This window comes from Sprattus sprattus, assembly GCF_963457725.1.
Source record: "Sprattus sprattus genome assembly, chromosome: 6".
NCBI lineage: Eukaryota > Metazoa > Chordata > Actinopteri > Clupeiformes > Clupeidae > Sprattus > Sprattus sprattus.
Window position 1 is genome coordinate 31,706,027 of NC_137925.1, and position 23,648 is coordinate 31,729,674.

General features: G+C 47.9%; 1 protein-coding gene across 1 annotated transcript in view; it reads left to right on the top strand.

Moving 5' to 3' along the window:
- Positions 1 to 23,648, top strand: part of LOC308367160 (ecto-NOX disulfide-thiol exchanger 2-like) — a gene marked incomplete at its 3' end in the record, with an annotated part of 223,680 nt that overhangs the window by 164,009 nt on the left and 36,023 nt on the right. The window contains exons 8-10 of the mRNA XM_080840975.1: positions 6,732 to 6,838; positions 13,042 to 13,156; positions 16,969 to 17,159. Of these exons, the coding sequence (XP_080697101.1) occupies positions 6,732 to 6,838; positions 13,042 to 13,156; positions 16,969 to 17,159 (413 nt within the window). The remainder of the gene's footprint in view (positions 1 to 6,731; positions 6,839 to 13,041; positions 13,157 to 16,968; positions 17,160 to 23,648) is intronic.

Here is a 23,648-nt window from a genome sequence, read left to right on the forward strand (position 1 = left end):
CACGGGCGCTGAGGTAAAGGCAGTGGCTCCAGGGTGCCTGCAGGTAGGTGTCGGAGAACCTTTGATTGAGCACAAACACTACACGACTGAACATGAGACTGGACATCCTTGTTTAGGGTAGGCCACCAATACTGAGAGGATAGCAGCTGTTGTGTGCGAGTGGTGCCAGGGTGATCCGTGCCAAGAGATGTGTGCGCCCAGGTAATGAGACGACTACGCAAAGAATCAGGCACGTAGACCCTGTTCGGAGGGCATTCAGGTGGTTTTGGGTCCTGAGCTGAAGCCTCCAGGAGCTCTCTCTCCAGATCCCACCGAATGGGGGCTACAATACAGGTGGGAGGGACAATGGGTTCATGGGTGTCAGGATGTGGTATTGCTTCAAACATGCGAGAGAGTGAGTCGGCTTTGGTGTTTTTTGAACCAGGACGATATGAGATGGTGAATTGGAAACGAGTGAGGAATAAGGCCCACCTGGCTTGTCGAGGGTTGAGCCGCTTGGCTGTGCGGATATATTCCAAATTTTTGTGATCTGTAAATATCACAAAAGGCTGTTGCGCCCCCTCCAGCCAGTGACGCCACTCTTCCAGTGCAAGCTTGATGGCCAGTAGCTCCCTATTACCCACATCGTAATTTCTCTCAGCCTGGGTCAGCTTCCTGGAGAAGTAAGCACATGGGAAGAGTTTAGCAGGATTACCTTGACGTTGAGACAGGATGCCGCCTACCCCCACCTCTGAGGCATCCACCTCTACAACAAAAGGAAGCGCAGGGTCACGATGCTTCAGTAGAGGGGACGATGTGAACCTTGTTTTGAGGGTCCTGAATGCCTCCTCTGCTTCAGGTGACCAGGAAAAAAGACGAGGAGATCCTTTCAGGAGAGAAGTCAGAGGAGCCGCTACAGAACTGAAATTCCTAATAAACCTGCGGTAAAAATTAGAAAAGCCAAGAAATCTTTGAAGTTCCTTTGTAGTTTTGGGCCTCGGCCAGTTCAGTACAGTCTGCACCTTTTCCTCATCCATCTGCACTCCCTGTGAATTCAACACGTAGCCTAGGAATGAGATGGAAGACTGATGGAAGAGACATTTCTCAGCTTTGACAAAGAGGTCATGCTCAAGCAGTCTGTTAAGTACTGCCTTCACATGTTTTACATGATCCTGAACATTGTCTGAGTATATAAGAATGTCATCAATATAAACAACAACAAACCTGTGGAGCATGTCTCTGAGAACCTCATTCACAAATGACTGGAATACAGAAGGAGCATTGACTAACCCATACGGTAAAACAAGGTATTCATAGTGACCAGTGGTAGTGGAGAATGCAGTTTTCCATTCATCTCCTTCCCAGATCCTCACCAGGTTGTATGCGCTTCGCAGGTCCAGCTTGGTGAAGTATCGGGCCCCACGAAGTTGTTCAAGTGCTGAAGGGACTAATGGCAGTGGGTACTGAAAGCTTCAGATAAATGTTGATATTCAGGTGGGATATTGACGCCACCTACCTCTGGACTTTCAATCGATGTAGAAGCACACTGCACTTGCAGACACCGATCCTGACAGGCAAGCACCCTGCTGTTAGACCAGGAGATATGAGGATCATGCTGGCGAAGCCATGGCAAACCTAGTACTATGGGATGGACAGGTGAGTTAATAACAAAAAAGAAAATCAGGGTTTCCTCGTGAATGTGATCAATGGTGAGTTGTAAAACCTGCGTCTTCTCTGTCACTCTTCCTGAGCCCAGTGGTCGACCATCAATTGCATTCACCCGTAAAGGAGGGGTACATTGAGTTCTTGGAATCTTCAAAGTATGTACAAAGTCTTCCGCAATGAAATTACCAGCAGCACCAGAATCAATCATGGCTAGACCAGAGTAGTGACTAGCTCCCCATCGTAAAGTTACTTCTATATTGAATAGTTCAGGCATTGTATTAATGGAATCTCTGCTTATCCTGGCGGACCGTTGTGACTCTTGGTGTTGAGGACGGCGACTACAGGTTGCTATTAGGTGACCGGACTCCCCACAGTACAAACATAGGCCGCTGCGCCTCCGGCGCTCCCTCTCCTCTGGGGTCAGGCGTGTGTGGCCTATTTCCATCGGCTCGTAGGTTTTCGGAACCAGAGGTGACTCACAATTGATGTATGAACGAGGCCTTGGAAGTCCTCTTGTTCGAATGAGGTTGTCCAGACGTATAGCTAATGCCCCTAGCTGGTCCACAGTTAAGGAGTCATCTCGACAGGCTAGCTCAGACTGAATCTCAGGTCTCAGACCACGTCGGTAGACGGTAAGGAGGGATTGCTCATTCCAACCACTTCTGGCTGCAAGGATCCTGAAAGACAGAGAGTAATCAGCTACTGAACGATCTCCCTGACTTATCTTCAGTAGCTGCTCCCCGACTTCCAATCCCTCAGCTGGATGTTCAAATACGGCCTTGAAAAGTGCTTCGAATGTGGCAAAATCCTTGATGTCATCTCCACCTTGTTCCCATACTGCAGTAGCCCACTCCAAAGCTTTTCCAGTTAAAAGAGAAATGATAAAAGCTACCTTGGATTCATCAGACTGGAAATTCCCTGGATTCTGAGCCATGTGCAAAGTATGAAACCTCTACAGGCATTTGGGTTTCCATCAAACCTCTCAGGTTTCACCAGGGAACAATCTCGCTGAGGCGCAGGCTGAGGTGGAGGTGGTGGGCGAGCAGACAACTCCTGGATGGTAGTAGTCATCTGGTTTAGTTGGTCACGTTGTTGGCCTAGTAACTGACCCTGAGCGGTGATGGCTTCACGAAATCTTTCTGCCTCGGCTGCATCCATGCTTTGGGTTGTAATTCCGTCACAAACTGGAGACTTGAAACAAGGAATAGGATGCAAACGCTCAAGGCGTGTTTTACTTAAATAAATCAAAGTGCCACGATGGGCAAACAAGGCAAAGTTCACAGGACTGGAGAACACAGCATGTCTTTCTGTTCACAAACAATAACACACAAAGACAAAGGAGAAGTCCAAGGCTTACATAGGAGCTTAATTAATACATTGGCTACAGGTGAGAACTAAACTAATTAACACAATGGCTAGAGGGGAGAACATAACCTAATTAACACATTGCCTACAGGTGAACCAAACATCGAGGAAAGGAAACATCGAGGAAACCAAACATCGAGGAAAATCTAAGTAGTGAGGGAAATACTAAACACAGGAGAGGATGAACGGGTTGGAGTAGCATATGGAGAAAGAGTAGGAACAGAAACAGAGGAGCGTGCAGCTAAGGTTGTGACAACGATGAAAGAAATGAGTAAGAAAAATTAAATAAAAAATGAATAGCCCAGGCCGGGAGACACAGTTTAAACCCAGGCTGTAGACGAACACAAACACAAGCACAAACACAAACACAAACACAAGCACAAGCACAAGCACAAACACAAACAGAGCTGGCTTTCATCTCGCCTCTCTCTCAGATAACCCCTTTGGCACTCATCACACATCACACATCATTCATCAGAGAACCTTCCAAGGCCTCAGCAATCACACTATGACAACAATGATCCCTTACACACACACACACACACACACAGACACAGACAGACCTCACAGAATGTATCATTTTTGGTTTCAATTATGAGAACGTGATGATGATGATGTTGATATGGTGCATGTGCAGTGCATTGTGGGGGAAAGAAGGTAAGTGGTTCCAGAGGTCTTTAGCATTCTCGGCTCTGAAAAGCAGAAACCGGTAGAGTATTTGGTTGGAGAGGGGGGGGACTGCATCAGTAAGCTCTCCACGTCAGCAGGGCCCTTCTATGAAGTATCCCCAACACATCCCAATTACAGGGTTCCTTCAGTTATCTCTCTTAGATTGGAGAAATAGCATAACAACTAAAAGTATAGTCACTGGACTTGCAGACCTGATGGCGTAACGAAGGCCACAGACTAAAAGTAAGTAAAGCAACCAAACAGTACAAAATAAGTGAAATTATTTCCTTGAATGGTAACACATCTCTGGTGGTAGACTGCCTGCTGCAAAACACCTCCCTTCTGTCAGCACAGTCACTTGAGCTCTCTGTCTCTTCCTTTTCCTCTCTCTCCCCCTATCTTTCTCTCACAATTTCTGCAGTCGGCTGATCAATAGCTTGATTGATTGGTAGCAGGTGGATCTTTAAGGGGTAATGGATATGGTCATATGTGCCTGGCTCCCCATCTCGCCCAGTAGAACCCAGGAAGGGTAAACAGTGGAGAGGAGAAAGAGTGATGTTTTACTCAGCCGTCCCCTTAACCCACATTAAAACCCACCCCCCCTTCCCACCCTCCCCACTCCGGCATGTCAACAAACAAGCAGTCGTGGGTAGAAGCCACTATGAGCCTCCATGCTGGCTAGTGATGAGGCTTTGTTGGGCAAGACTTCAATGTATCAGTAGGGGTAGCCAGAGTTTGACAAGCACAAAGGTTGCCCCCGATGCTAAGTACAGTAACCGCTCTTGGGCTTAGTGGGTCACTGCTGAAAGGACTGGAAGAAAGGCAGAGGATAAAGAGGAGAGGATGAAATTAATCACAGGGTTTGTTTTTATTGCCCCCTTTTCAATTTCCGGAACGGCAAGAACTGTCTCAAGAAAACCACTTCAGCTTATTTCTATTTGTCTCCTGTTCTCTTTCGCCCAAACATCACTTCAATGTTTAGGGTTTTAGCATAGTTACAGAAGCCTTACCAAATAAATCCCTGTTCATTTATTCAGCAGTGTTTCCCTTTCCCTCTCTATTTATTTTTGAACCAGCTCCAGGTTGGACTCCATGGGCTGTTCTCCCTCTTAAAAGGCAATATTGCATTCTCTCTCAATGCCCGTATCCAGCTGGCACTTTATACGGATGTTTGGTCCTGTTTTTGCTTTCTTTTTTCACTATTTTGTTTTGACTTCTCTTTTTGTGCCTCTGCTGTGTACTTCCTTGGCAGGTTGTTTAGATAGATCCCACGGAGAATACAAGTGGAAAAACTATGAAAAACAGTGAGGTGTTTCAAATCCCTTCCGAAATCCTTCAACACAAACCAATCAGGTTTCCTCTTTCCCCCTATCAGATACGGGACAGACTTCCGGGAGATCAGTCTCCCAATATTCCATCACCAGAGATCATTCCGGCTGACATGAACTGAATGACCTGGATTGAAAACATGACGCCCCTGGCGCCCTTTTCAAATGACTGTGCCTTTATCGGCTGGCAGCAGACGGGTCCTTTGATGGGAATCTGTCAGGACTAAGTTCATCTGGCTGTAATAACACCACACAACTGTCATGATGGAGGGTCCGTGTGTCACGGCAGTCAGTCAGCGGATAGAGAGAGAGAGCGCGAGAGGAAGATGAGAAACATCAGCGTCGGTACGAGAGAAACGCATCCCAGCATTTCCACAGATAGCACATCAGCATGTTAGAAACACTCACACCAGAGATCACATTTGCACGGCTGGGGTGTGTGTCTGTCAGCAACCACACCAGCCATAGTAGCATACATCCACGCTCTCGCATTCACACACACACACGCATTCAAACCCAGTCTTGACAGGCAGTTATATATATATCCGTAGTCCATACATGCACGCACACATGCACACACCCAGGCACAACCTTGCTTTCTCTCCTGCCCTCTCCATCGATCTCCCCCAACAAATTAAAGCATGCTGAAGTCACAATCGATCCTGCCTCGTCTCTCTTGAATACCCCCCCCCCCCCCCCCCCCACACACACACACACACACATACACCTCCCCACTGCAACCCACCCTCCTTCAGACAGGCCTGGTTGCGGCCTTATTGACTCCCCAGGGTTTATTAAGACCCCTTTGAAAAAGTGGAGGAGTGAGAGAGCGAGACGTGGAGGAGCAGAGCACAGAGAGAAAGAAGGAAGGAAGAGGGAGAAGAGAGTGGAAATGAGTGGTAGGCTGTTAGTGTGTGTGTTGAGAGCAGGGTAGATCTTATAGTTGGAGAGGAGGGGGCGTATCTCCTCAGAGGTATAGCAGTCACTTTTTCATGGCTTGTTAAAGGGAGACACCCTTGGAGCTCCTATCTCCCAGCATCCCCAGCATCATTCATCCTGCCTGTGTGTGAGGAGCCTTCAGATCTGGACCTCATGTTTCAGAACAGGCCCTCTACTAGGACTGCAGCACTAGACCGTTGTGATGGAGCACAGTGATAAAGAAATAAGAGATATAAGCATACCATTAATGCCATTCTATACCCTTATAGGTACAACATAGGTGGAAGAGCTGGGGGGAGGCTTCTACCCCTTGAACACAAATCCCCCCTCTGATCTGTTAGTTTTAGCCTAGTGTTGACGGGTGTCACTTAAAGGCGGGGTTGGGAGTCATTTCCCCAACCACGCCCTTGCCCCACCCTTCCTCCACCTGACCCTCCCCATCTCAGAGTTGTCCCACCCCTCCTCCACCCAACCCTCCCCATCTCAGAGTTGTCCCACCCCTGCCCTCAATGCTAACAGACCCGTCCGTCCGGGTGGAGGGAGGGAGGGAGGGAGGGAGGCCTGTCTCAACAGACACAGCTCAAAGCTGTACCATGGGGGAGAGGTGGGTCTGCTGTGGGGAGGGAAAGAAAAGGGAAGATCGTGACTGCCTTCCTACCTGACACCACTTTTTCACTCCTCTGCTCCCTCCCACTCACTCTGTCTCTCTCTCTCTCTCTCTCTCTCTCTCTCTCATTCTCGGGACGGTTCTCACTGGCCGTGGCCTCCCCCCTTCCCCTGCCACAGTTGAGCAGATTGTGTCTGTATTCCACGCTGCTTCCAAACAAAAGGCATGGGACCATTTCTCCAAAGCCCAGCGCAAGAACCTGGACGTGTGGCGCAAGCAAGCAGAGGTGGGTCTTTCTCCATTTCCTTCTTGATGCAGTCAAGTATTTATGACAGTACTGTCTCTCTCCATGTGATAACCACGCCGCTCTTTTCCTCCACAAGTCAGGTTATCCGCTGAGGTGTAAGGTCCTGTTTGTTATCCTCTCATTCCTCATTCCTCTCTCTCCCTCTCTCCTTGATCTCTCCCTCTTTTATCTCTCCCTTTTTCATCTCTCATTTCTCTCTCCCTTTATCATTTCTATGTGCTCTCTCCCTCTCTCCTTGATCTCTCCCTCTTTTCTCTCTCCCTCTCTCTCTCTGTCCCAGCCCTCCTTCTCACCTCTCTGCTCTTCCTCTGGTTCTCCACTGCCCTCTCCTTCACTATCCCTCTGGGGTTCTGTCTCTGGAGCTGGACATTGATTGGGAGTTAAGCAGGGTATTAGAGGCAGGCTAAACGCTCGGCTGCATTTAGGCACACACACACACACACACACACACACACACACACACACACACCAGTGATGCGCGGGCACGTGTCTAAATGACCTGCGACCGCCAGGCGTTTTCGACTAACTCGACCGCAACTCGACCGAAAATATGAATTATTAGAATGTTGTACCCGCCCCGCGTACCGACCCGCTTATTATTATTTTTTTAAAACAGTTGTTTATGCTGTTGTTTAGCTAGAGGTATTTGGTTATGCAAAACCCAGTAGGCCTACAGATATCGCATTAAACGTGTACAATGACGTTAAATGCTCAGCTGTTTGGCGTGGGGAACCAGCATTATTAGTTTAGCCTATGCCTATTGTTTTCATCCCGCAGCTTTCATGCAAAAGTTAATAAGGATTTCCGTCAAAGTGGATGCACCGTTGAAACCCTCCCAAACACAAAGGCAGGAATAACATATTTCAAAAAACTTTATTCACGTCAAACAGGTAGGCCTTACCTAGGCTGTAATGTGCATTCGTGCAAATAAAAAATAGGCTACACAAAACGAAAACTGAAGATAGCCTATATGATAAGCCTAACCTGGGCTGAAACAAAGAAATAGTGTTAATTGCTGATCAAAATAAGCTTGTAAAATGTTCATAAAACGAAAATGTGTTGGTCAAAATAAGATAGGCCTAATCACAAAATATTTAAAACAAAGGCAGCGTGCGCAGCATATCACTGCGTGCAATTTTTACACATGAATTAAATTGGACTAATTAGTTTTAGCTTTCCCCGCGCTGTGAAGAAATAAAATAGAATTAACTGTCTCTGGGTTGAGACGGTTCCTTCTGGCCTCGATTACACGGCCTGCAGAGCTGAATGCGCGCTCACTGGCTGCACTTGAAGATGGAACACACAGGATCCTCCTCGCCAACGCACGGAGCTTCCGGAAGGTGTGCGCCTGTCTCTCCCAAAATGTAAGCAAGCGGTCTTAAGCAAGATGTCTAATTTGTCTTTTATAAAATGTATGTTCACAATATAATTAAATACAAACGTTTCGTCGGGAGTTTTTTATTTATTTATTTATTTTCACAGGCTCGACCGAATGCGACCCCAATATAATTAAAAATATTTGGGTGACCGCTCATTTCAGCCCGTGCATCACTGACACACACACACACATACACACACATACACACATACACATTCATTTTTGGTCCCTGACCCTGAGGATATTGTGTTGTCCGTTCTGTCCTAATACCCACCCCTGTACAGATCAATACAGTCATAACATGCCGGCCAGGGCTCAGGCACTGTGCTATTGCCCATTACACAAGCCAATCCACTTGAATCCACATGCCCTTGTGTCTTTGGGGCAAATTGAGGTCAGCCCTCCTTCAACGTTGACAGTTAATACATAAATGAGTCCTGACAATGTTTGTTCGTCAGTCACTACCCACGAAATTGCACATTAATTACCTTAAGCCTTTTTAACATCAATTTTTCAAACTTGTTTACACAACGAGGATTCCAGAGCTTGGCACCGGTGAATTTTACGGTCTGCATGGTAAGTTTCACATCTCTGCCATCTCCGGGCCTTGGCATGTGGGCACAGTGAGTGGCACGTAATTAAACAGCCCAATTTGCCGTTTGCCTCACAACAACGGAACGGCATTTCTACATGGATCATGAGGTGGAAGCTGATTATTTCTCAAGAGACGTTCACCCGTTTGAGACGCAGAACAGCGGAAAGGTGGTTGAGATGAGCTCTAGCTCTAGCAGTTCCATAGGAGAGAAAAGGAAATCTCACAGGGCCTTCATACCTGATGCACAGGGTTGTTTATTTCATTCATGATCGCTTCATGAAGGCTTTCAAACCCAAGCTGAACACATAACATGACCTCAGATGGGAAAAAGGGATGGAAAGCATAGGTCTGACCTCTGCATGAGTTGGCAGCTCATTAGAATAGACATAGAGTGCAGCTGTCCACCGCGCCAGTCTGGAATTGATGGATTCTCTCCAGGTGTAGGTTTGTGTCAGTGGTCCAGTTGAAGGTTCTCACACAGAAAAGGTAGGCTGTATCCTCACCTAAAGGCCTCATTTTGTTGGGTTTCAAAATGGCTCAGTACTCAGGGGGGTTCACTCAGGGGGTCTTAGTGAAAGTGTGATGAGCAAAACTCAAAACAATGTGGGTCGTTATCATGCATTCATTTATATCATGAATGTCCAGCACTCTAATCCCCGTAGGATGTCTTCTTCTTTACTTTCTTTTTCCAGTACACTTGCTTCTATTAATTAGCAATAACCCAGCTCATTGCAGGTGTAGGGGGAGAGAAAAGTGTCTGTTTTAAAAGATTCCATTTGCTGACTCATTTATCATTCCTATTTGCAGTCAGCGATCACCATCATCTCTGTTGCCATGGTGAAAGTCATTGTTCTTCATTGTTGTAGGTAAACTCAGCAGAATCTTGGGAGATTATTTTTGTTGTTGTTGTTCAAAACACGCGTTATTTGCCCCGTGGGAGGTGGGGGGGTTGATGGGTACTCAGAGAGCCATTGGGGGATTCAGCTCATTATTGGAGCAGTACGCTCATCCTCATCCTCACATCTCAGTGTCCTGAGTGTCCTCGGCCCTCACCTTCACTGGGGAGAGGATGAGAAGTGAATGCCAAAATGCTGAAGGAGGGAGGGAGAGAGAAAGAGAGAGAGAGAGGGACAGAGAGAGAGAGAGAGAGAGAGACAGAGAGAGATGGGGAGAGAGAGAACGAGCGAGAGCAGTAGAGACAGAGAGCTCCCTGCTGGTACATATTTATGCTTGGGCCGGACCCTCTGGCCTGTCATCCACCCATGCATTAATCCATACATCTGCCCGCCCATCCATCCATCCATCCATCCATCCATCCATCCATCCATCCATCCATCCGTCCATCCATCAATTTCAATTGCCCACTAGCCCAGCCAGACAGTCACATGATCCATCCGTCTGCTCATCCATCACTCCATCAAACCAGCCACACACTGTCATCTTCTGCTTTGTCTCTGTGTTGACCTCAACCAACCAGAGTGCCCTCGCCCTCCACCCACCAGCTGGGTTCACTCTTCAGACTTCTTTATGTGGCTTGACATTTTGCCCACATACATCCACTCACTCACACATGCGCACACACACACACACACACACACACACTCCTACAGACACACACACACACATGCACACACGCACACACACACACTCCTACACACAGACAGACACACACACACATACACACACTCACACACACACACACACACACACACACACACACACACTCAGCTTTCCTCCATTCTCCCTCAGCCTTCTTATCCACCGCCTCATGAATGTGCGAGGCCTGAGTGTCATCCTTCTCTGATGTGGTGCAGCAGGGGGAAGCACAGCTCAGGGGTACTACTCCGCCGTCTGTACTTGTGGAAATAAAAAAAGAACGCCTGCCAAGATGAGCTCAGCCGCCACAGGGATTTGTTAGTAAGCGGTTAACTACATTGGAGTCTGTGCAGAGATGGTGTTTTTGTCATGGTTTTTATATTTCTTTTATCAACGCATTTCTCGCTCTCTCTTTTTCCACACCCTCACACACATGCTCCCTTTCCATCTGTCAGGCCTATCCAGCCGGCACACACATGTATGTCTGATGCTTTGGGTCCGTGTGGTCTGGGGTTTGGGCGCGCTAGGTGACAGGTGCAGTTAGTCAGAGACTCTGCACACTATTATCGCGGTTGCTCTTCATACGCTGAGCGGCTCGACCTGTTTAGACAAACCGTGACCCTCCCTCTCGACCCCTGGGCAAGCACTGAAGGTAAGTTGCCTCTCAGATCTGCTGGCACCGCTGACCTTGATCTGGCAGTAGCCACCTCAGCCCTCCCAGCCCCCAGCACCCTCCCTCTCGCTCCGGTGTGGGCATAGGTAAGTAAGCACCGACCAGTGGCTGGCACAAGCCTCCCTTGAGAGTTTGGTAAGTGCTTGCCAACTTCTCAGCTCGTGTCAGTGTCAAGTCCTCAGGCCATGGCTTTGGCTTGTGCAGCTCTGAAGGTCAGCAGACGGCACAAAAAACTCGGGAACAATTTGCATCCACGCCGACTGGCCGTTAGCGTCAGTGTGAAATGTTCTGAGTCTTTGTTTGTTTTCTGTAGGCCTTAGGCGATATAAGCCGCTGTCTTTCAAGCGGCAGCTGCACGGAGAGCCAGCGGCATCATCGCTGCTTGCCCGCTCCTCTGCGCCACCCAGATGGGTGTGTTTGTGCTGCCGCTACCTGTTCCACCCCTCTAATTCACCCGCACATCATGTGTTTGCATGGCGCCGGACAGATGGTTGTGTTTACGGCCGGTTTCTGGAGATTGTGGCTGGGAAGGAAATAAGTGTGTGTGTGTGTTTGTGTGTGTGTCTGCTTGCCATTCCCTTAGCTCCTGGAAGGCATACAAATGGGAGAACCAAAGAACCCCCTCCCCAGCAAGTGCTCCGCCTGGCAGAGATGGACATCTGCTCCGGTAGCCCCCGCCTAGCGTGTGGGTGGAGCCCCCTACAGGCCGCCCGTCATTAGCGCCGTCACGCATGTGCACGTGCCGACTGCTCTCCCCAGAGCGTGCCAGCCAGTGACCTGAGCAATGACACCGGTGCCATCAGCATGCTAACAAGCTCTGCTGTGAGCCTCCATAGAAAGCAGCAATGTCAGCCAAGCAGCCTGCCCTCACCCTCACCTGGCCCACTGCTGTGGGAGCGCTTCAGAGGAGAGTACCCTAATGGCCTGTTGACCAATTCACATTGTCAGAGGCCTCATAGTTAAATGGCATGGTATGGTACGTGCACATCTTTTGGCAAATTGGCACAATCTGTTGTGGCTCTTGAGTTGCACATGTGCATGAAATGTGCTATATAAATAAAGTTGCCTTGCCTCTTGTGATTCCAGGTAGGTAGGCCGTCTCCACACAAAGCCGGAGAGCATTCAGGCATTTTGGGTTGAGGTAGCAAAAGCAACTGCCACTTATTTAAGAGAGTAGAGGTTTCTTTTCAAGAGTGTGACCTTATGCTTTAGTTGGACTGGTAACCTTCCTTGTAAACACAATCAAAATGTACAGCTCAACAGACATTATACTCCCCAAACCTTTGTTTGTTTTGGGTGTATCTTTATTCAGCACACATGCATTCATTGAGTTTGTGTTTGAAACGCATCATATTTTCCACATTGTGTTTTTTCCCCATAATCCTCCTAAACTGTCGCCCAAAGCCATTGCCTGTGAGCATTCAAACAGTCAATTTACCTTTGCCTTGTTATGTCAGCTTGTGCGCTGAAATAAAGTGTTCTGAAATAATAAGGTCACCTGAAATTATTTTGAATCATCGGCGTCACCTTTCATCCTCATCAGACTGTAATTCCGTGAGTGGCTATAAGTGTTATATTAGTCTTGGTCATCACACCGCCAGTGCCTGGGGAGAGGCCTGCGTTCACTTCACCAAGGATATGCAGATAAGGTCAAGTGAACGCTGCCAGACTCACAACATGGGTAACAACAAGAAGAGACAAATCATGGGAAAAATGGTGCTTTTCCAGCCGTTTGTTATTGTTCCATTTTCAGATGGTCACTGGTCTGTTTGCAGAGCTAGTGCAACAAGACTACAAGGACGGACAGAGATGTTAAATGGATAATGAAGAAACATTTGAAATCATGCCTTTTAAGGTTGGATTTGCAGTTTTGATGTTAAAATAAGCTTTTCTCTCTAATCTCTCTCTCTCTCTCCCTCCCCTTCCCATCTCCCCCACAGGAGATCCGGAACATTCACAATGAGGAGCTGATGGGCATCCGCCGTGAGGAGGAGATGGAGATGTCGGACGACGACATGGAGGACGCTCCGGACAGCAAGGACTCGGATGACTCAGGTAACAGCCCATCACACACACACAGATACACACACACACACATACACACACACACACACACACACACACACACACACACACACACACACACACACACACACACACACACACACGTCTGAAACCCCACTCTTACCTTCCTGCTAATCAGCCTGCTATCTCACTGCCGATCCCCCAGTGTCTCTCAATGCTTCCTGGCTTGCCGACGCTCATCAGATAAGATGCTAATTAGATGGATTATCGTAGCCACCCGTCCCCCTCTTCCCCTGCTCAACTGTGATGGTGCAGAACCATAATGAGAGATTAGCACCAGCCAAACAGCAGATGTGCTGCCTCCCCCGTCTTCTAAACATTTACACGGCCAGGGCCAAGGGTGAACATGAGCCAGGACTGTTGAACAGGGCTGCGTCCTAAACCATGGCATCAAGAGGCTAGGAGGCATCCATGTCTGTCCAGAGACTCCTTTTGTGCCTCTCTATCTCTCTGTCTCTGTCTCGCTCTCTCTCTCTCAGTCTCGCTCTCTCTCCCTCTTTCCCTCTCTCTCTCCCTCTCTCCCTCTCTCTCTCTCTCTCTCTCTCTCTATCTCTCCCTTCACTCTTCTAAAGCTGCCAGTGGGTGTTGTTGAAAGGGCACCAGTCTAATCTCTGCATGTGGATTGTTCACAGACTCACTGTGATGAGTTGGCACAGACTGGGCAGTGCCACGAGGGCTGAGTGCTCATTGTCGCTTCGCCTCATCCGCCACAGATGGCGGGCGGGCAACAGGCGGCTCACCTAAGCCTCCTCTAATGCCCCCCACCCCTCCTGGGGTGAGCAGAAAATCAAGAGCGGCACAGTACACACACATACACACTCACAGCACCTGCAATGGGAAATGTGTCTGCCAGCTGCTCATTTAGCTCATTTTGGGTTGTTGGACGTCACTTAAGTGCCATTAGTGGCTGCTCACACAAGAGCTCAACGAGTCTGCTTAACTCTGCTGCCAGCCAGCCTGGGGGAAAGAGGGGGAAGGAGGGATGGAGGGATAGAGAGGAAGGGATGGTCGTACCCCAAATAGCTCTGCTGCCATCCAGCCTGGGGGAAAGAGGGGGAAGCAGGGATAGAGAGGAAGGGATGTTGCTCTTCCTCTCTTTCTCTCTCTTTCTCTATCCTCTCCCTGAGCCACCTGTACAGGTGTGACATTTTACCTCCTCCAAACGTGTCCCCCCCCCCCCCCCCCCCAACGTTCCTGGATACTGGGCTGTTGACAGAGTCTTCCTTGTAAACATGCAGATGTATGCAAAATGTAGTCTCTCATTTATCACCCTGTATTGTTTTTTTGCCATCCCAAATGGCTCTCCTCTTCATGCGTGACCTTGGTTATTAGAAAACAATGAAAGGGTGCCATGAGGAGGGGGGGAGAAAGGGAGAGAATTTGGGAAGAGAAAGAGTGAACACAAAAGCCAGCATTGCTGTGGACATGGCAGGATGTTGTGGGGAGTCATTTCAGCATCCCCTTATTTATGCAAACATTTCACCCCTGCTACACACGACTGAAGCCGGCCCACGCCAAAAGGCTTATTCACCCCGTCCTTCTCTCCATCTTTTCTCTCCTCTCTTCCTCCATACCTTCCCTCCATCCTTTCATTCCTCTCCTCTTTTTATCCCTCACACATGAATACACACACGCACACACACACACACACACACACACACACACACACCCATACACACACACACACACACACACACACACACACACACACACACAGTGAAGCAAGCCAGTAATCACGACACCAGCATTTTCACATCAGTCAAGATTCAAGATTCAAGATTCAAAGATTCAAAAAGCTTTATTGTCTAGTATGTTGCCATAATAGAAAATTGTCTTTTGACTGAAGGCTTGGAGGTGTGTGTGTGTGTGTGTGTGTGTGTGTGTGTGTGTGTGTGTGTGTGTGTGTGTGTGTGTGTGTGTGTGTGTTATTTGTGTGAGTTCTTTGAGGAATGAGTGTTCTGTGTGTGTATAGCTATGGGGATGAATGATTTTTTGTAGATAGCTTTCCTGGCCAAAGGCATTCTGAATCTTCTGCCAGAAGGAAGTAGATCAAAACAAGCCCAGTTTTCTTTTCTCTCCATTTCGCCCATTTATTTATTTATTTATTTCTCTCCCTCCCCTCCCCTCCCCCGCTGTCCTAACTCCAATCAATGGTAACAGGCAGGTGCCTTCTGCCAATTGATATGGCGCAGTGAGCCAGCGGGCCAGTCCTGCACCCACTCTCCTGTCAGCATCTAGAGGTGTTGTACGCTCGATAGTGTTGCCTGACACAGAGTGCAAGTTGAGTGCCCCCCACACCACCCCCTTCACACACACACACACTCTCACTCACACACACACACACACACACACGCATACACACACACACACACACACACACACACACACACACACACACACACCTCCACCAGCCCTCCCTCCCCCAGTCGGCAGTTTGATGAGACCCTGCAATCGATAACAGCACCTATCTCTTTCTTTCTTTCTCTAACTCTCCCTCTTTCCCTCTCTCTCCCCCCCTCTACTGTTGTTTCTCTTGTACTCCTTCTCTCTTTTCCTTTCTGTCCCTCTTTCTCTCTACCTCTGTCCCTCTCTCTCTCTACCTTTCTGTCCCTCTCTCTCTACCTTTCTGTCCCTCTTTCTCTCTACCTTTCTGTCCCTCTCTCTCTACCTTTCTCTCCCTCTCTCTCTACCTTTCTGTCCCTCTCTCTCTCTACCTTTCTGTCCCTCTTTCTCTCTACCTTTCTGTCCCTCTCTCTCTACCTTTCTGTCCCTCTTTCTCTCTACCTTTCTGTCCCTCTCTCTCTACCTTTCTGTCCCGCTCTCTCTCTACCTTTCTGTCCCTCTCTCTCTACCTTTCTCTCCCTCTCTCTCTCCGTTGTGTCATTTGATGCCATGTAGGTTCCAGTGTTAGATAAGGGTTAGATGAGGTGGAGTGTTTTGTCAGCAGTCAGGAGTTTTATGAACTCAGAGGATCTTAACCCTCCCAGACTGGGATCCTCACAGCTGGTTGGTTCAGGTACCTTGTGCCTTCATTAGTCCGTTAGAGCCATCCACAAAGGGATGAGTCCCCGGATCAAACCCACGTGACCCCCCCCCCCCCCCTCTCATGCTTTCACGGACGGGCTGCACTTTATTCTGTGTGTGTGTGTGTGTGTGTGTGTGTGTGTGTGTGTGTGTGTCTGTCTGTCTGTGTGTGTGTGAGAAAAAACAGAGATCTGTCCTCTGCTTTCAGATAGCTAGATAGTTATTTTGTCGTCTGTTGACTGCTGTCTCTTTCTTGCCTGCCAGCCCTTCCTCTCTTCTCTCTCCATATTTCTCATCCCTCCATCTCCATCCCCCTTCCTCTCTTCTCTCTCCATATTTCTCATTCTGTTGGTAATGGGCCTCTTTGACTCTTTCACCTTTATCTCAATATTTGTTTGTGTGACTGCATGTTACTATTCTCCTCTCTCTCTCTCTCTCTCTCTCTTTCTCTTTCTTGTTGCTCTTTCCTTTAAACAGCATGTTTGAATGCTTAATTAGCGTGCTGTATATGATAGAAGGCTGAACTCCCACCTTCTCAGCACTCAGAGGCTCTAATGACTTAAGAGCATCCAATTAGGCATCGGCCACTTGGCACATCTGCAACACACACAGTTGAGATGAGGTGAATGAACTGACAGGCAGCAGCGAGATCACACACACACACTCTCACACTCACTCACACACTCACACACACTCTCACACTCATACACTCACACACTCTCACACACACGCTCACTCCCTCTTCTTCTCTCCATCAGGACCAGCTGCCCAGGCCGAGGCCCTGAAGGAGGAGAATGACTCTCTGCGCTGTCAGCTGGACGCGTACAGGAACGAGGTGGAGCTGCTGAAGCAGGAGCAGGGCAAGGCCCAGCCACAGAACAGTGAGGAGGACACCACACGCCAGCAGCAGCTCAGCTTCCTCCAGCAGGCTCTGCAGGGCATGCAGAAGGTACCGCTCACACACACACACACACACACACACACACACAGTACACACACACACACACACACACACCACACGCCAGCAGCAGCTCAGCTTCCTCCAGCAGGCTCTACAGGGCATGCAGAAGGTACCGCTCACACATACACACACATATGCATACACACACACACACACACACACACACACACACCACACGCCAGCAGCAGCTCAGCTTCCTCCAGCAGGCTCTGCAGGGCATGCAGAAGGTACCGCTCACACACACACACACACACACACACACAGTACACACACACACCACACGCCAGCATCAGCTCAGCTTCCTCCAGCAGGCTATGCAGGGCATGCAGAAGGTACCGCTCACACACACACACACACACACACACACACAGTACACACACACACCACACGCCAGCAGCAGCTCAGCTTCCTCCAGCAGGCTCTGCAGGGCATGCAGAAGGTACCGCTCACACACACACACACACACACACACACACACACAGTACACACACACACCACACGCCAGCAGCAGCTCAGCTTCCTCCAGCAGGCTCTGCAGGGCATGCAGAAGGTACCGCTCACACACACACACACACACACACACACACACACACACACAGTACACACACAGAGACACACACACACAAACACACACACACACACGCACACACACACACACACACACACAGAGACACACACACACAAACACACACACACACACGCACACACACACACACACACACACACACACTCACAGACACACACACACACACACACACATACACACACACACACGCACACACACACACACACACACACACAATGAGATTTGACCACAGCAGTGACCTGGCCCACTCAGCGTGCTCGCTCAAGGACTATCTCTATGCTGTCATTGGTCTGCAGTGACATGTTGGCACACTCACATGTACAAACAAACAAACACAGACATGTGTACTTATAAATATAAATGTACAAATAGCAGGCAGTCCAACTCGTGTACTGGCAGATGGAACAGGAATTGGCTGTGTTGAATGTTTGTAACACTTGCAGACAAACAAACAAACAAATAAACAAACAAACAGCTCCACACAAACACGCATCCATCTCTGGTGATGAGTGGAGCTTGATGTAAAGAGGAGTCTCACATGCTGCAGGTGCCTCCCAGCCTGACCTTGGCAGCCATTGGAGAAAGGACAGCTTTTAATGAGCTCTGACGAGGTCTAACAAGCCTTAACGAGCTCATCTGTCCCTGAGACGTTCAGATAAGGTTGACCGGCCCAACCCAACCCAATCCCATCCCAATCCACCTCCCGCTCATATCTCAGAGACTCCTGAGAGCACCTTAACCCTCTGCTTATGGCCAGCGATATAGCCGCTAACCGATCCGTTCCACTGAAAAGCAGACCCTCAGCTGTCTCCACAATCAGCCCTGACTAAAAAATGTGCCTCAGTAGACACAGTAGCAATTTCCCTTTTCCTAATCACCTCTCACTTTCTCCCTCCCTCTCTCCTCATTATGTCTCTCTCTCCACACCTCTCAACATCACCCCCACCCCACGTATGGATTTCTCAGAGAAAATGGAGGAGCTGGTGTGTGCAGGCCATCTTTTCCCCATGCTTGTTCTTTTAGGCCACTTCAGCACCAATAGCAGCAGTCTTGTCCTTCATCTCCCCTGGCAGTACAGGGCACTGAGTGTTCAGTTAGCGCTACTGATAGCAGCAGCAGCAGGGTATACAACACTGATGGCATTGTGTCATGTGATCAGGGTATACAACACTGATAGCATTGGGTCACGTGTTCAACACTGATAGCATTGGGTCATGTGTTCAACACTGATAGCATTGGGTTATGTGTTCAACACTGATAACACTGTGTCATGTGTTCAGGTATAAAACACTGATAGCATAGTGTCTGTTGTTCAGGGTATTACACACTGATAGCATTGGGTCATGTGTTCAAGGTATAATGATAGCATTGGGTCATGTGTTCAGGGTATATATACACTGATGGCATTGGGTCATGTGTTCGGGGTATGAAACACTGATAGCATTGGGCCATGTGTTCAGGGTATAATGATAGCATTGTGTAATGTGTTCAGGGTCTCTGCTATATTAGAGGTGCTACTGACAGCTGTTCTGAGATCAGGCTGGGAGCCAGTATCGCTGTAATGTTCTTTATTCCTGTGTTGATCAGACATTGAGTGCAGCTTATGGGGATAACCAGTCTAATCTATAACCTGTATCACGACAACCTCAGACTTCCCCAGGTGCTATTAGCTCTACAAAACTAACTCTATTTAATATCAGATGTCTAGCCAACAAATCATTCTTAGTTAGTGATATTATAATATCCTACAATTTAGTTTTTATGTTTCTTACTGAGTGGTAAATGGTGAATGGACTGCATTAATATAGTGCTTATCTACTCATAGAGCACTCGAAGCGCTTTACAGTCTAATGCCTCAGACCTCTACTCCTTCACACACCGATGGCAGAGGCTACTGTCTAAGGCAGTGGTTCTCAACCTTTTTTCAGTTTTGTACCCCCTGTGAAATATTTTTTCAGCCAAGTACCCCCTAACCAGCGCAAAGCATTTTTGATTGAAAAAAAATATGTTATACACAGCTCTATGCCATCATTGTCTGATTTAACTGTCAGCACTGAAGATTAAACATTGAATATTGTGGCATTGAACTGAGTGCGTTTGCAATTACATTTTAGTAAGAAACTTGTGCTTATGCTTCGCTGAAAATCTTTGTAACGCCCGACTCACATTGTTGCGTTGATGCAACGGACGGTGGAGGAGGAGTTTGGCGCATGGGGTTCTGTTGATAACGGAGACGTTATAGTGAGATTGACAGGTCAACAAACCAATCACGTCATTAGTAAGCTTTTACCCTGTGAGTAGTAGCATGCTAACCCTAACCCATCATTAGACAGTGTGCTCAGACACCTCGCAAATCCTATGATACGTATTTCTCAGTTACAGTAAAGGGGTTTTTACATTGTACAGTGTCTATTTCTCGGTAACTTTTAAAAAATCTAACCAAAAAAAAGTCAAACAACCAACTTGTAGGTACAAATACGACCATCTACGGAGTTTGGCAGCCATGTTTTTTTTTTTAGTTTGCCGCTCTGTAGACGTGAGCATATACGGGATATGATTGGCTAGTGCCTGTGCTGTCAGTTATGCATGAAAGGCAATATGATTGGCTGACGCATGCATTGCCTGTTGAAAAGTTAAACCTTCTTCAACTCTTGTCGCGAGCAAAGCATGAAACGCAACGCACGCGAACCAAACGGAGCCACAATTCAGTTCGGCAAAGGATGATGTCACCCCATGCAAAGTGAATGGGGATGCGTTAACCCTGACGCATCAACGCAGCAATGTGAGTCGGGCGTAAGTCTTGGTGGCAAGGAGGCAACTGCTGTGATCAAGCTCTTCTCCAGGCAGTCTGTTTCTCTGCTTTGTTTTGATCACAGTCATTGCAGAGAAGGAGGCATCACATAAATATGTGGAGGCATAGGGTAGTAGCTGCTCCAAAGCTTTCTCCCCCAGGTCAGGGTGCTCCTGCTTCACACACATCCAAAACTGTGTGAGTGTGGATGTGGCAAACTTCATCTGGAGCCCACGGTCAGATGACACTTCCATGAGTGTTTCCTGATTAGTGACAGAGCTTCCACATGCTTCGGACAAGAGAAATGGGTTTTTCACCCAATCCAGCTGTGTAGATTTCTCCTCCATGTCAGGAAAGTAGGAAATTGAAAATTAAAATGTTGAATCAAATTGGTCTAATGTCCCACGATGACCAACTGGACTGGAGCTCTGTCCACATCCTCACTAGAGAGAAAATCATCAATCTGAGGAAAGCAGGTGAAATCCCCCTGTGCAGAGGCTCTTCTCCACAGCTCTGCTTTCTTCGGGAAGCCTCCCACCTTGTCATACAGGTTTAACATGCTGGTGTCCTTTCCCTGCAGACATATTCAGTTCGTTCAGTTTGCTGAATATATCTGCCAGATAGCACATATTTGCAAGCCAGTCTGTGTGGCATTGGGGGATCTGTGCTCAATCAGAAAGGTCTGTACTTCAGATCGTAATTTCAACAGCCGTTTGAGTATTCTCCCTCGAGAGAGCCAACGCACTTCTGTGTGCAGCAGCAGTTGTGTGTGTTCAGCTCCCATGTTTTCGCGGGAAAAAACGCGCTTATTATACAGTTACTTGCCAAAACGATAGAAGACATTCCTCCAGAATACCTCTTTTGAATGAGTTTGTTGTCATTTTGTGATTTCCGCTAAGAAAAAAATAGTTCTGCACGCAAATGCTGAGCAATCCACCTTCTGACTTCAAGTTTCAATGACCTTCCGTTACGTTAACTAACCGGACTACTTGCGGAATGATAATATTATGCAATGTGAATTAGAAGCAAAAAACGCGTTGCCAATGACAGCGGTGATAAACTTTACGCAGCAGTGAATATCAAGGAATTACAAACCTGCGAACGCAGACATTTAACCCACATATGGCCCATACAAATCAACGTACATTTTGGAACATTCTGAAGAGCCGTATAATAAGTATTTTTAAATTATTTTTGGATGGAGGCTTATTTAAAAAAAAAAATTTTTTAAATCTCACGTACCCCTTGGACTACCTTCACGTACCCCCAGGGGTACGCGTACCCCCGGTTGATAACCACTGGTCTAAGGTACCTACCTGCACATCGGGAGCAGTTGGGGACTGATCATTTCTTTGTCTTTTTTGACACACAATAAGCGAGAGTGCTAGTCCTCAGTGTATTTAGGCCATAGCTTGATCGGTGTTCCCAAAGAGATAAATACACGGTTGAGACTACTACCACTATGTTTTTATTCTACTTTATGTACTTTGGACTTCCTAATTAGTAAGCCTTTCTTGTACTGCTTCCTTCTAAGCATGTTGTTCCCTATCTGCCCCTTGCTCATTCTGTATCCAGTTGCCAGTGCTTCTGTTTCTCTCTTCCCAGCATGCATTGCTTTGGTACCTGCTGCCATATTCACCGCCAAGTGTGTTCTCTTCACGAGGGCTACCCGGCCCTAAATAGAAGCTGAAGGATCGCCTCACTGAGAAGCAGCTGGACAGGAAACCTGCTGCCTGTCAGAATGCACAATGGCTAGCCTTCAGCTCCCAGAATGCCTTGCGTCTGACCACACAGAAATACATGCACACAGGCACACACCCCAGCCCCCACACACTTGATGTGAGTGTTGTGGCTGTCTGTTTGGTCTTTGTTTATGTGTGTCTGTAATTAACACAGGCTCACACATACAAATGTGGCATGACACAGGGATGGAGCTAGGTCTAACCAGAGCACGACTACGCCACCTTGGGGATTGCGCCCAAGGAAATAGTTAAGGTGATAAACTAGCCCACTAGGGGCACACAGGTTCGTGAACTGAGGAAGCGGAGGCGTGTTTCCATAAATAAATATATTTTATTGAATTACACCAATGTAAACTACAATACACGATTAGGAGACAGACACAGGACAACACAGACAAATCCACAGAACACACAAGCTGGACTGAGGCTTACCAGTCAGGCAGAGTTATCAGGGAAGTGGGGTATTACCTCCAGAAGGTCACAGCACACGTGCACCGCGCACACCAAATGCACACACTCAAACCTAGTGAAGAAGGTGTATTCACACGTCAATGAGTTCCAATCCAAAACACACACACGGGAGATAGCACCCCCACTAAGGGAGGGAGAGGATATAACCACCAAGCCTTGGGCACCCAGCACAGTTAACAAAAATAAAGAAACAAACAGAAAGATAAATAAAGAACGAAACAAACAGAACCAAAACAAATGTAGACAACTGAGGCAAACACCAAGCAACAGAAGAAATACGAAACAATAATACACGGAGACAGACACACACAAACAAACGCGCTGCAGCTGCTTGGAGGGAGGACGAGACGTGAGGCCGCCCGCCACAGCAGGCCACAAAACAGCGACGTGGGACGCTAGCTAGAAGCTAGTTGTAAAAAACAGTGTCAGCAAAACAGCAGCGTTGTCAACCTGCCCCAGCTAATTCCTACGGGAGAAATATAGTAACGTTACCGTCACACGAACGCCAGTAGTATTAATATTAAAAAGAAACAGTAAGCTAGCCTACCAAGCATCCGGGGGCACAGCACACAGGACGGTACAGGCAGCAGCTACGATGTGTCTGTTATCTAAGTACAGTACACAGAGCACAGTTGAGTAGCTAGCTAAAACACAACCGTTCATTCATAAAAAGAAGGACCCACACATACCTGCACGTAGCGCACAACCGACATACAGTTGGACTCGGTGTGAAACCGAAGCGCTGGGAAGGAGGACCCAACCAAACAAAGTTACTCCACGACAAACAGGTGGACAGGAGCTCGATGCAACAGGTACCACGAGATACGGCGCATGCCCAGATGGCACATAGTTGCCCATATATAGGAGCTAAGGAGAGTGGCAAAGCG